Source organism: Agelaius phoeniceus, chromosome 7, assembly GCF_051311805.1.
Source record: "Agelaius phoeniceus isolate bAgePho1 chromosome 7, bAgePho1.hap1, whole genome shotgun sequence".
NCBI classification, from domain to species: Eukaryota; Metazoa; Chordata; class Aves; order Passeriformes; family Icteridae; genus Agelaius; species Agelaius phoeniceus.
Genome location: NC_135271.1, coordinates 16828380 through 16842565, shown reverse-complemented (window position 1 = coordinate 16842565; position 14186 = coordinate 16828380). Strand labels below are relative to the sequence as shown.

At 41.0% G+C, this 14186-nt stretch overlaps 1 protein-coding gene across 2 annotated transcripts in view; it reads right to left on the bottom strand.

Moving 5' to 3' along the window:
• ERBB4 (erb-b2 receptor tyrosine kinase 4) overlaps positions 1–14186 on the bottom strand; it is a 590564-nt gene that overhangs the window by 81049 nt on the left and 495329 nt on the right. For both annotated transcript variants that reach the window (XM_077181048.1, XM_077181049.1), the window contains exon 20: positions 10374–10559. In XM_077181048.1, coding sequence (XP_077037163.1) covers positions 10374–10559 — 186 coding nt within the window. The remainder of the gene's footprint in view (positions 1–10373; positions 10560–14186) is intronic.

The window sequence follows — 14186 nt, the reverse complement described above, 5'->3', positions numbered from 1 at the left end:
CCTTGCATTATTTTTACTGGGTTTGAGCACCTTACCACTTACAGTGGCTAATAACCTTCTTCTAATCTCCACCCTAAATTTATTCATAGCCAGTCAAGGCTCATTCATTCTCATGCCACTGCTGTTTTTTACCTTACACACTTGTTCTCCTCTTGGGTATTTAACCATGCTAAATTTATGGCTAACACTCAGCATGCAAAACTGCATTTAGCTCAACTAAATACAACCAAACATTGAAACTCTTTTGTGGTGACCTCACATACCCCAAACCACTGCGCCTTTTACAAGCTGATTTCTTTTTTTTGGGTATAAGTGGATGCTTTTCCCTGTTATCTAGAGGAGATTTAGTCAGAGTTTTATACAGTGATGACAACACACCTGTCTGGTGTATTTTAGACTTACAATTACCTCTATGTGAGACCAAAAGGTTTGTATTTAAGTCCAAAAAGATGGAGAAAAAAAAGCCCCAACCAAAAAACCAAAATGAAGTCATTGCAGAAAGAGTCACCCTCCAGTTCAGAAACACCAAATTCTCTTTATCTTGTATATATAAATAATGTTTATGACTTGTGGAAAGAAAAAGTTGTTCAATGGATAGGAAATTAACCCTAAGCTGAGGAAAATAAAGGCAACCTTATTTTCCAAAATAAATAAGCCTTATTTTTCTAATACTGATCTGGTTTATTCATATGAAGCAACCTGACAAAAATACCATTTTGGAAAAAAACAGCTCAAAAATTTTTCTGAAAGACAGCTGCATTTTTCTCTTTCTGAACAATTTTAAACATTAATTTAAAAAAAAAAGTCATACAAATCCAAAGACTTTTCAAAGGTCTCGGAAAAAAATCCTCATTTGGGAAACTCAGAACTGCTCAGAACTGTTTCAGTTCAGGTTAATGCATTCTTTTAATGCTTGGTATTTTCCATGGGACACATAACCCAGTTTTATTTCCCCTCTAATCAGGAGATATTAATGTGCTGCAGGAGTGTGGAATATGATCCCCTCTGCTAACACAGACAGTGAATAAAAACAGAAGCAGCAAGGATTTTATTCTGGCTCATTGACTAAATAAATAAATAAATAAATAAATATATAATATTTTAATATTATAATAATATTATAATATAATAATACATATTCTACAATAATTCCTCTTGTATATAATAACACATAAAATATATAATAACTCTCTATCCAAGACTTTTATATCCTAATAATAATAATAATACACACAATATGTATATTTTAAATATATATTTCTCTGTGTGTGTTTTCCTTGGCCCTTGTTTTTTTGTACTTATCCAAGCAGCATAAGTTTTGTAATAAAATACAATGTTGAGAGAAAGGTACTCACTAGGGAAAACTGCATTTTAATTTATGGCTATATAGAGAGAATAATCCAGCTTTTGTTTCTGAAGTTCTGCAACTTAAAAAATAGCCAAATACATATATTTCTGGAATAATAATAAAAGCTTTGGGCTGAGGCATTTTATGCCACGTCACAGTCCTGCAGAATTTTATGGCTGAGTTATAAACCTGAAAAATATGTGCTTATAATGGAAATCCTGACAGACCCTCATAGGGGCTCCTGTAATATCTTGAATTTGATTTAAGAGTGGTTTGCAATAATGCTTTCCCAAGCCAGTCTGCTGGGGACTGCCAGGGAAAATGTGATGTTGAGAGTGTCCCATGTCCCCAGATGCAGCTCAGTGTACTTGATGAGAATGCTGGGGCACCAAGGAAAGCCTGCAGAGCTTCTGTAGCCTGGGGCTGTCAGGTCTCTAATATCAGAAACCCCATAAATGTCAGGGCTAAGTGCACCTTTCATTTAACAAAACAATAAATTGTCTGTCTCTGTGCAATAAATCGCTCATTGCTGTGCCTCCACAAGGCCTGATGTGATTTGTAAATGACTGGAAATTCTGCTTTGGCTTTTTTATTTTTCCCCTCACAATCATGAACCACGCTTCTGGGAACACTGGATTTTTAGAGAGAAGGGAAGAGGGAACTTAGATAATCCATGAGTCAGATTAAGACTGGAGAAATTAGGATTATAACCTACTATAAACCCATCCCTTCCCCCACTATAAAACCTCTTCAAAACCTTTATTATTTATGATTATGAGAGAAATGAAGGAACTGAGTCCTTTCCAAACCCAGGAGTGAGACAGGACAGCATAAATGCTCTGATGGGTGGCAGACACAATGCTCCTGAAGGGAGCCAAGCAGCCAGGGATTGAGAGAGAAAGAGAAATGGTGACACTGGAGAAAAAAACAAGAAATAGGTGCTGACACGAAGCACTGTTAAAGTAGGGGAAAGATAGAAGTGAAGAAAATAAAAGAAAATTACAGCAAAAGAAAGACTGGGAATATAGTGAGTGGACAGTTCATCTGAGATGAAAGGAGAAGGGGAAACGAGAAGAACTTGGCCAGCAGTTAAGCTGATGAATTTTCTCAGCTTGCCTTCATTTTAATCCTTTCCATAGGAAACCTCTGTGGGCTACTGGGTTTGGCAGAAAAGCTACTAAACCAGCTCAATACTCCAGAAGAAATGACTGGTGAGCAAAGGGGAAGAAAACTGCACAGAATTCTCTATAAATAGGTTCATAGTTATGCAGAGAAACATGCCCTGCATGGGAAAAAAATATCTGAGAGGATCAAGAGAAACTTGCTCATCATCTCTCATAAGCCCAAGACAGCCCAGTTCATCAGAGCAAGAAAGAAATCTGAACCCTTCCACCACTTGGAAATTAAAAGCTGGGATGAAGAACTTGGCAAGATGCACTTGAAGTTTGCTGCAAGGGCTTCTCATGTTTGTAGGAGCTTTGGGAGCCACCCAGCAGGGTACCAAAAAGTCCCTTGGTATGGGCAAGGTTGGGTAATGCCTCTCTGAGAATCAATGGCATCATGTTTTCTGAGAGTGAGAACTCTCCAACAACACCAGAAAAGGATCCTTCCCTTCCATCTGTGAATATCCAAACTTTCCAGCTGAGTGAGAAAAATAGTCATGACAAATAGGAAGAGAAAAAGGAAATTGTAGAGGGATTCAAGAGAGGAAAATGACACTTTCCCCCATGTATTTCGATTTTGCTCCTCTACAAAATTAAAGCCTTGTTTCAATATGCTTTAATTTCATAGCCCTTGGTTTAGATCCCTCTCTTCTGTACACTGCACTTCCTCATGGAGCACTGCATTAGCAAATTCCATTTATGCTAATGGAGCTGCTTGGAGTCATAATTATGCCAGGCCTTGGCCCTGCTGCTGGCCAGTGGCAGCACGGTGTCAAGAGGGGCTGAAGGCCATTATCACTGTACAATTAGCCTTGTCAGGCCAACAGCTCTGGGAACAGACACATCTTGAAGCTTAAAATGTGGACAGCTGACAGATGACTGTCATTAAACTCCTCTGCTCACTCCAGGATGGAACAGCCACTGAGCTGTGGGTAGGATTCTGTAATGAAAGGGAAAGACTTTGAACTGCCCTCCACCTCCTCCCAGCCCGTCCAGTTACCCCTGACTCCTCTTGTTTCTCACAGCTTCTCTCACCCCATCTGTGGCAGAGTAACAAAAGCTGTCTCTAACATTGGTCCTAATCCATCAAATCTTGCTGGAGAAGAAAGAGTCCTCAATTCACAGTGCAACCCCACAGGCCCTCCCTCTCTCCAGACACTTGGAGTGAAGGCCCAAACCCACTGCACTGAGGATGCTTCTGGATCAGCTTCTCAAAAATCAACATAGATCCTTTGAACTTCATACAGCCTGTGAGGTCACACCCAGCTGAGAAGGGCAGTGACAAAAACCCCTTCCCAAAAAGTCTGGCATGGAGAGAGGCCCCTTCAGGACAAGCCCTCCTTGGCCAAGAGAGCTGCAGGATGGCACAGAGCCCTGGCACCCACAGCAGCTAAACAGGACAGAAAGAAGCACCAAGGAGGCTTTGCAAGAGCCTTTGTCTTGGTGGCTGTGAAAAATGCATGTATTTTATGATTGGCTTTTCACAAATATTAAAGTGAATATTATATGTGTTGTGCTAGAAAGTGATGCTGTACTAATTCTCTTAAGTATTGTGTTAAATATAGTTTTAGGTTATAACAACATGTTAAAATAGAAACTATGCTATGTAGGATACTTTTCTTTAAAGAAAGGACTTGCAGCTAGATAGCAGCCACAGGACACCCAAATCTTTCAGAGAAAAACAATTTATTGCCCCATTATCAGAAGAAATGAACTTCTTCCCGCCTCGAAGACACCATTAGGATTAAGAGGAAGAAGTTGACACTGCCCAGACAGAATCCTGTGTTTGAATGGAATTTATGCACCATGTACAAGGTGTATGAATATGCAACAGGTTATTGCTTTTAAGGGTTAATCCTCTGTTAACGTGGGTCCTTTTTTGGGCTTATGCTGTCCAGAAAAAAGTACCTGGACATCCGTAACTCCTTGTTTCTATTGTCTCGTACTGTCCTAATTCAAATTGTCCAAATTATTATTACTCTAATTGTATTACTATTAAACTTTTAAATTTTTAAATACAAGTGATTGGCATTTTTCACAGTGACTCCTGGAGGCTTCCATCTGCAGCTCTGTGCCTCTGGAAGGGAATCCTTAGACACAGCAATGACTCCATGTGGCTGCAGTAGCACTCAGCAGAGTTGAAGATGTGCTTCTGCTTCATTAAAATTTGATCCCCAAGTTCCTCTCTCTTTTTTCATTCCTAGAATGTTTTCAAACATTGTTTTCCTGCATACCTGGATAACTGATACTCTGCAGGGCTTTAGTAAAGGTAATTTGAGAATTCTTTTATATTGAAAAGATATAAAAAGTAATCCCCTGAAGTACTTGATTTTCCTTCCACAGCATTCCATTGTAACCACCTACTTGTGCTTTACCTCGTTAGTATTCTGAGGGGTTTTAAAAGAATTATTATAGTTTAGAACACAAAAACCAGGTCTGGAAGCCCTTGGGGGATACAGGGCAGAACAGGATGGGGCTGAGACCCAGGAGAGCTGAGCTCTCCTCCACAGCCTAGGTGATCACAGGCAAGCTGCCTCATGTTAGGGAGTTTCCTTCCTGACTCTTCCTCTGCCTTGACTTTGGGACAGGAAAAGTTCCTCTGCCCTTGAAAAGTGCTCAGCAAAATGAGTGCAGATGCAATGCAAATCAACAGCAGCAGAAAGAAACCATATTTGTAACAGGGGAAAAAAAAAAAAAAAAAAAAACCCAGTAAAAGAGGAGATGGGACTGCCCAGGTCTATGTGCTGTATGCAATGTTACAAATGTTACAGAAGCAGAACTGCATTTCTGTAAGCCCCTGAGAGAGACAGAGAGTTTAGCACAGCACAAAAGCCCACTACCATAATTCCAACAGAACTCCAGCTTATTTTCCACTAGAGCAAGAGAGAGAGAATACAGCCTCAAATACAGGTCCCTTAGATAACCTCACCCAGTGGCAGAGGGAAACCAACCTTTCCTGACTAAAACCCTCCAGATGTGTTTTCCCTTCTTGAAGGCATTTCCATGAGAATATGCTCACCCTCACATCTCCAAGTTTTGTGGGTGTGGATGTTGGGGCAGCCCTGAGAGAAACTGCATCCAACACATTGAAATATCAATGCACACAGCACTTTTTTGTTTGTTTGTTTTGTGGAATCTTCCGGACCTGTCACACCCTGGCTGAGAAGGATTCACCTGCTGGGAATTCACTTCCAGGCTTGTGCCATCCATACAGAATTGAAGTTTCAACCCACTTCTCAAGGAGCCAACACTAAAGGTGTTCATGGACTATTATTCCCTCCTTCCTGAAGTCACCAAGGTGGACACTCTTGCTCCCACTACAAAATACCTTGATACATGAGCACACTTCACTGCTTTACTGGACAGCAAACTCTACATAAAACTGCTGTGCTGATCTCAGAGCTAAAAGGTTAAACATTGATTTCTAAGTAAGACAGTCCCCATGGAAGTGAGACACCAGGAGAAGCCTTGTGAATCTGCAGAGCAGAAGGGAAGAGCCCCCTTAGACACAGCTGCTGTCTAACAACCATGTTTTATGCAGAATGCTTGGGGGCTACTCTATTTTTATAGCTCTCATCCATAAAATAAGAAGCTAAAGCTTCTGGAAGGAGAACACAATTACCCTACAATGATGTAACATCAGAATAAATTCAACACAATCTGTATAAGCAAAGAGAAAAAGCACCCAAGCCTTTTCCAATTGGCAGTAGATAATGCTTTATAACTGCCCTGTCATCAACCTTCAGAAGCTATCTCCAGAGCCATATGTGGGTTGGCAAGCAGGCATTGTGGCTAACTAGCTTTGCATCTAGTTGTACAGAAGTAGAGACATATGGAAATGAACAGCCTGGCAGAACAAGTGAGCTCTGAAGCAATGACTTCCATAAATAAGTGCCTGCACACTGGCAGATGGAGAAAAGCACTGTTAGGGAGGGACTCTGTAACAACAGCAACTTGATTTTAAACAATTCCTAAAAAGCAGCCTGAACTTCAGACCTGAGGTGTTTCCAGTGGTTTCAGTCCTCTTCTTGCTAAGGAAAATCCTCTCCACAAAATAGGGAAGGTGAAGGTAGAACAATGCATCTAGCAAAAGATACCAGGAGCTGCTTCAGGAAGCAGAGAACAGGACTGGGAAGTCACTGATGATTTTTGCCTCTTCCTACTCTGCTAATCACGCTTTTGGTACCTTGCAGAAAGACACAACCAATCATTCCTCACAGCCTAGGAAAGCAACATGTGCAGAAACACTCCCAAGCTGTATGACAGCACCTGAAACACGGGCACAGTGGGGACAGCAATGTGGGACACACACGTGCACCTTCCTGCAGTGAATAGGAATTTGTGCCTCTTGCTGCCTTCTGCACTCATTCCTCTGGGGATCAGTTTATTTCAAGGCAAATGGTACCTTTCCTGTTTCCTAGTCACTGTTAAATGTGACAGATTAATGTAAAATTCGTATTATTTTCATTCTACTTTTTGGAAACTCCTTGTCTGGTGATCTCAAAGATTTTTCCTCTTACCATAGCTGGAACAATTTTTTGTGCACACCCTCTAACCACACTTGACATGACTATTGTGATGTGGAAGAACATAAATTTAATTAGTTTCAATAAACTAGCATAAATAAACTTCACTAAATTCATATCAGTAACAGGCCACCTTTTATCATAAAGGAACTCCCTTTCTCTTCCTGACACTGCATCAGTTGATATTACATTTCTGATCTCACTTCTTTGCACTGTTTGGTTACCACCCCAGATCTCTCACATGTCTGTGACACCTCATTTTCTCCTCCCCCATCACAGGGGTGACCAAGAAAAGCAGCAGCAACAATTTCCCAGGGAATGTCCTTAAATCCAAACCCCACATTAGGCTGAAGCCATGTACAGTGGCAATAAGTTTAGAAGCTGCTTCACAATGTGGGAAGTAGTAAAGTTAAAAAGATTTCTAGAAAGCTGTAAAAGTAGGCTTTAGAAACAGAAAGAATAGAAAACTTAGAGCTAGCTGCAGCTCTAAAATTTGAAAGTAGAAAAAGTACAATAGTATAGAAAGCAAGGGTATCAAACTATAGCTTGAGTTTTTGGCTTGGCTAAAATCAACTTTAAGACTGCAGAAAAATATGCTTAGCAAGATAGTAGAAGGTTTTAAGCTTAATAATGAAGTATTGTGTATTATTAATAAAAAGAATACAAGTAAGGATTGTGTGAAGCAGGTGTACTTTTAGTGATTGGCTAGAACAACTGTCTGTGAGCTTTAGCAATGTGCTGTTGGCTGGGAAGTTTTTAAAATGCTCTGTAACAAAGAAATCTTTGGCTGCTGCTGGCTGTACATAAGGTTTGCCAACTCTCAATTGTCTCAGCCATGTAATGAGGCTGCTACTGCAATAGAAGCTCAAGGAATGAACCCCAGCAGTCCCATTTTGTGTGTGAAAAGCCACCAACACACACTTTGGTAAGAACCACCATGGGAAAGCCAGGACCTGCCTTCCACAGGCCCTCCCAGAGATCTGCCAGCTCTGTAAGCTGTGGATCAGGCTGTCTGCCCCCTACAAGGCTCACAGCAAAGCCAGCACAGCCCTGGCCCAGGGAGTCAAGGGCCATACCCACACACAAAGTGAAAATCACGGAGGATTACCTCTGCAGGGATGGCACTGTATAAATGCTTTGCATTAAATAATCACAGTCACCATCAATCAAATAGTGGAGAACAGATGGGCAGGAGGCTGTGTGGAGAGAAAGAGTCAAACAGGAACATGGATTTTGTCTCCCACCTTCCCAGGTCTGGTATCAGCCCTAAATAAACCTTTTCACGTTTCCACACAGGCAATTCCCATTGGTGAGCTCCTGTACTCCCCAGCAACTCTGGTTGCTTTACCACCACAGCACAGGACATTGACACATCTACAAAATGCTGCAATGTCAGATTTGGGTTCTCCCCACCTCTCCCCAGCCCTACAGCCACTTTATCTACTTGCTTCTTCAGCAAGGTTTAAAACAGATCTGATTTGGAAAGAAAACAGGCCCTATTCATGATGCTCCCCAAAATTCTGCTCCTCCTGAAGAACAAAAAAGGGCTAGCTGGATTTCTACATTTTCTTACTTTTATAAGAACATATTTTTGTATTTAAGTTGTTAAAAGAGGCAAATGTTTACTTAATATTGAGTCGAGCAAAACAATTGCTGAATCTCCAGGTTTCTCTTCCAGTGCTAAAAGATTAACATTACAACTTGATTACAAAAGATTAACATTACAACTTGAATTAAGATTTTGTAATAGATGTTGTAGGAAATTCACTTAAGGCTGCAGATATAATGTAAGATAGCAGTCTGTGGGCACGTGTCTATAACAAGCATTTTCTCCAAAATAATCTAAAACTTTAAACAACTTACAAATAACTCAATGCAAAAGGCAGGCTCCAAATTGCCACTTGTAGTAAACAACCCTAGTTGTTCAAAAGCAACCTTTAAAATGGATAAGTTATGGTCTTCTACACTGAAAGATCTTGTTATTCTTTGCAAATAATTTTGTTAGTGCTGAGTACTTGTTCTTAGTACAACAATGAACACCTAAACATGCCTAAAACCAGCTGTAAAACATTGTGCCAAGGATAGTTTGTGACCCAAACATAGCAGGATCACCATGTGAGGAGTGATATGAAGGACATGTTTATCTTCCTGGCAGACAACTGATGACAGATCTGGCAATGCAGACCCAGAAGAGCTGAAAACCAGTGTATGTATTAACAGTGAGCAACAGAGGAGGCTGAAAAATCACCTTGTGTCCAGCCCCAGATTTCACAAAGGGGCTTCCTTCCTCACTCACCCTCACCTCGAGAAACAACCCCTCATTAAGTTGGAAAGACAGTTGTCCTGGGTTGTAAGATGTGGTTTGGGGGTATTCTACCACCATCTGTCAGAGGTGGGGCAGGTCTCTTCTGTTCATTGGGCAGTTTTCTTTATCCCTTCCACAACCAATCCTCCCTCCAGGAGATCTCTTCTGTTCATGGCCACTGAGGGTCCCTGCATGGCTGATCAAATTCCATCATCCCACTGGGAGATGCTCTGCCCAGGGGAGGAGCCAAGCATTCCTACCTGGATACAATCTGACCCTGGGAACACCACAGCAGCCTTTGCCCACTGCATTCCCAGAGGAGCAGCTTTCTTCTCCCCTGCATTCCCAGAGGAGCAACTTTCTTCTCCACTGCATTCCCAGAGGAGCAGCTTTCTTCTCCCCTGCATTCCCAGAGGGACACCAGGCCCATCTCCACCACCCTGGAGCTTCAGAGGAAAACTCCCCCCTTGTGCAGGATCCCTGCTCCAGCAGAACCACAGCTGGCACTGCAGGAGGGCTGAGCCATCAGGGAATGGGACTGTGCCACCACCCTGACACACAGGGGGTCAGGGCATGTTCTGACTCTGGCAGTGGTGTTTTTTGTGGTTGTTTTTGGGTGGTTTTTGTTTGTTTGTTTCTACTATTGCATTTGTATTTTTAATTTTCCTGGTAAAGAACTGTTATTCCTATTCCCATATCTTTGCCTAAGAGCCCCTTAATTTCAAAATTATAATAATTCGTAGGGAAGGGTTTTACATTTTCCATTTCAAGGGAGGCTCCTGCCCTCCTTAGCAGACACCTGTCTTTTCAAACCAAGACAACAGGCAAGAAAAACACTTTGGTTCACATATTGACAAGTCATCTATAATACTGTAAAGCAGCCAAAACAGTGTGTATTTCAAGAACTACCCAACCTTCTCAGAAACAAAACCAGGCCTGAAAAAAACCCAATGCAAACAAAAAGTCATGTTTTAAAGTTAATTATGAAAGCAATAAGAAATTATTCAAAAACTCCAACATGAACTGCATACCTTAGCTATTTGAACACACCAGTTCAGCAGGAGCTGGGAGCCAATGTTATCCTTATGTTCATGGACATAATCCAGGAGGCAGCCATGAGGCATCAGCTGAGTGACCAGCTGGATGGTGGGGCTCAGGCAGACACCCAGGAGTCTCACCAGGTGTGGGTGGTCCATGCTGGCCATGATGAGAGCTTCCTGCAACAATACAAGTGATCCAAAGGTTAGCCCAGGGTGCTCAAAGACTCAATGCACTCGAGTTGTTGTGGTAAGGTAGGAAAACCATAAAGAAAGGCTTCATAAAATCAAACCTGCTCTCCTTGTCAGGCTAGCCCTTTGCAAGTTCCCATGTGAAAGCAATCCTGGTGTGAGCAGTTCATTAACATAACTATCTATTCCTGGGTGAGAAACAACCAGCACCTGTATAAACTGTTTTTACACCATTAGATAGTTTTCATTTTTCTATCTCTCACAACTTTTCCTGCGCATAGACATTGAGAATTTAAGTGACCAATTAATACAGGGTAACAACTTGTTCCTAACCAATAAAATAATTAGCAAGAAAGCTACTAACCAATTAAAGTCACCCACAAAGTCTATAAAACTGTATAAAAAGGACTTATGTGACTAAAGAATGGGCTTTTTCCACCATGAAGAAAATGGAGTCCCATGTAATTTATTCCAATACTCAGGTGGCTAAAGGGGATCAGTGTCCCCTGAGCACCATGAATTCCTGTCTGTCCAGTGGTAGGCATTCCTAGGGAATCTCCAGGCTGATGTAATGCCAAGTTGATGTTCTGAGTCCCAAAAACAAGAGTCTGCACAAATCTAAAACTCTGCACTGCTCCACATTCCCTGTCCCATTGCAGCCACAGAAAAGATGCAGGTGTGACACACTTCACCTAAAGTCTCCTTGGTCTTGTTTTAATGCCTTTTTGGGACTACCGACAAACAGAGGCCAGCCAAACTTAAGGGCATAAAAAGCAGCTACATTCATTGAAGGGCCTTCAGGTACATTTAGCACACCAAGGGGCTACACCCAAAAACTGGACACTTTTATAAGCGTGGTCCATTTGCATATTGGGAGTTAATCTTCCAGTTACAGCCACAGGTAATGAAGTAATTTACACCATGCTTGCTTTCTAAATCTGAGCCTCTTAGCTCAGCATCTGATTCTTCCATCACCTCTCCCATCAGGTCTTGGATGAGTTCATTTTTGTTTTTCCACGCTTTTGCTTTCCACACAGAAAAGACTTTATTTCCCTTTTCCAGACCATGAGAAGTTTTCAGCTACCATGCTAGGTTTCAGCTACCAAGCTGGTCCAGGACCAAGGACCAGAAGGTTTAATCTTGGCTATGCTATTTGACCCTAGAGTTCACACCCCTGACCAGTAGCACAGGAACTCCTTATAAAAACCCTAAATAACTCTTCTTAGAGGTAATGCAGCCATCACAAGCAACTATTCAAATATAGCAAGGAGAAAGCTCTTCTCTCTCATTCACTGAGTCCTCCATTTCAAGACCATTTCATCATGGCAATGGAACAATGAAAAGTGAGATGGAATTGTGGCTCTGTAAGGCTATTTTGGCTGTCTTTTTTTCTCAAAAAAACCCAATATGACATCTGACAACTTACAGAATAACAGCTGTAATAGTGCCAAGGAAAGAAAGAAAGAAAAAAAAAGGATGAGACAAATTTGCCACCAGAAGAACATAAAAGTTGGGGGTTTTTTCCCTTCCTTATATTAATGCAAAATTAAAAAAAATAAAAAATGGTTCTGGCAAGTAGGTTGAGTTTGTATTAAAGGAAATTGCTCATCATAGTACAAAGAATATTTGAAACCAAATTGCAGATATTTGCATAATAGTTCTTTTACTTTCTTTCCCCCTCTTTTTTTTTTTAGTAAAACAAAAAGATGAACAAGACACTAATTGTAGGGTTTTTTCCCTCCCAATAAGAAAAGAGCAGATGGTCCTCACTGGGGGGAGTGACTCCTTCCCTTTTCTTCCTCAATGTATGTGAAGAAAGAAATAAATGAATAAATAGAGACTATTTGATGGGATAATGGAGGAGCAGATCTGAGAAAGATTCTGATGCAACAAATTAGAAAAGGGATCTGAATTTAACTGGTTTTACTCACATTCAAATGAATACAGTTCCCACTCACTTAACTCTTAAGTATGGGGGGGACTCCTTGAAACAATGTGAGCATTTCTTCTGCTGTGACTTGAAAGTGTTCCTAAAGAATAAATACCTGTAGACAGGTGAATTACCCAGTCTCCAGGGCACAAAATTCCTCTGCCTCTTTTTTTTTCCTTTTTACCCCATTCATTTTTCTCCTGCAGATGCATACAGCAACAGCACCTGCTGCCCACTCTGCCTCTGAGTAAAGGTAAGAGGTTCCCCATGAGCCTGGAGCTGGAGTACTTTTCTTTCTAACCCAGACTGATTAGAACAAAAATGAGAATTTTTTTTTTTTTTGTCTTCCAAGGGCCCACACAGAAAGCTTTGAAGCTTGTGTCCATTAGTCTCCAGCTACTTTCCATTGCCAAGTCCATCTGTGTCCAAAGGAAAACCACTTCTATACAACAATAAAAGCAAGCAGTGCCATTTGTCTCATTCTGATGTTACAGGAAAGCACCTGCTTTTCCAATAGTTTTGGGCAACAGTTTCAGGAAAAAAAGTCAAAATGTCTTTTATAAAGTATAATGGACTTCTCTGTAATGAATTAAGACACACACAGAGGGCAAGGAAATCTTCATTATAGATCTAAGCCAGTAACAGATACTAATTTAGCATGAATCCTGGCTTCACATAGTTATCCTCATTAGTAAAGCTATTGTTATTTTTATTGAACTTCCATCTACAGAAGAACTAAAATCAGGGCTATGTGTATCCAGCACAGCAAAACACAAAGTAAAAGAGATTCTGCTAGAGCCTAATTAGACAAAACAAGCAACAACAGAAACATTATGACTTAGGAGCATTTTAAGAATCTGTTCAGCAAATAAGGAATACAAGTCTCCATTTTCAAACCTGTTTGGACATGCAAGACCCTAGAGCTGTAATCTCTGTGGCACTTGGACACTCAGCAGCCTGGTTCCTAATGTAACTGTCTAAAACATTTTAAGCAGGTGAGGCACCTACACTCAAACTTGGCTGGTGGTGCACTGGCATCTCTCAAAACCAGCCTCTGCAATATTCTGGGCCTTTTTGTAGCTGTGGGTCTGCAGCTCTTCTCTCTACACTCAACTGGCACAATTATAGGCATGAGTTTGGAATTCTAATTTAATGGAGAAGAAACTGAGGTACCAAAAACCTTCTATTCAAAGTCACATGGGAAGGCTGGAGCACAAGTGGAAACAGTGCCCCAGATCACTTTACCTTTCTCTCCTGAAAAAACTCACAACCATCATTCCTCTCTTCATCCCTTCTCAATGTGATTATTACATTATTACTCCATTAAGCTCAACTCCTGTGATTTATACACACAAGCCTGTATTAAACAGTAACATTAAACAATCACATAAATGTTACTTTAATGGTTCACACTTATCTGCCTGCTGTGTGCACTAAGAAACAAGAGAGCAGCCCAAAGAAGGTTGAGTGTGCAATGAGCAATCACCAGACCTATTACTGGCTTCTGTCAGCACAGCTATGTCAAAAGGGGTCTGGGGTGGTGAATTGTAATTTGGAAATCTCACTTAAAACTGTTTCCTGATCTATCCATACTCTGCAGTCATAAATACCTTTAATTTGGCTGCTGCTTCTGGAAAGTAACTCCAACTAAAGCACAATTTTCATTTTGACCTACCAGGATGGGG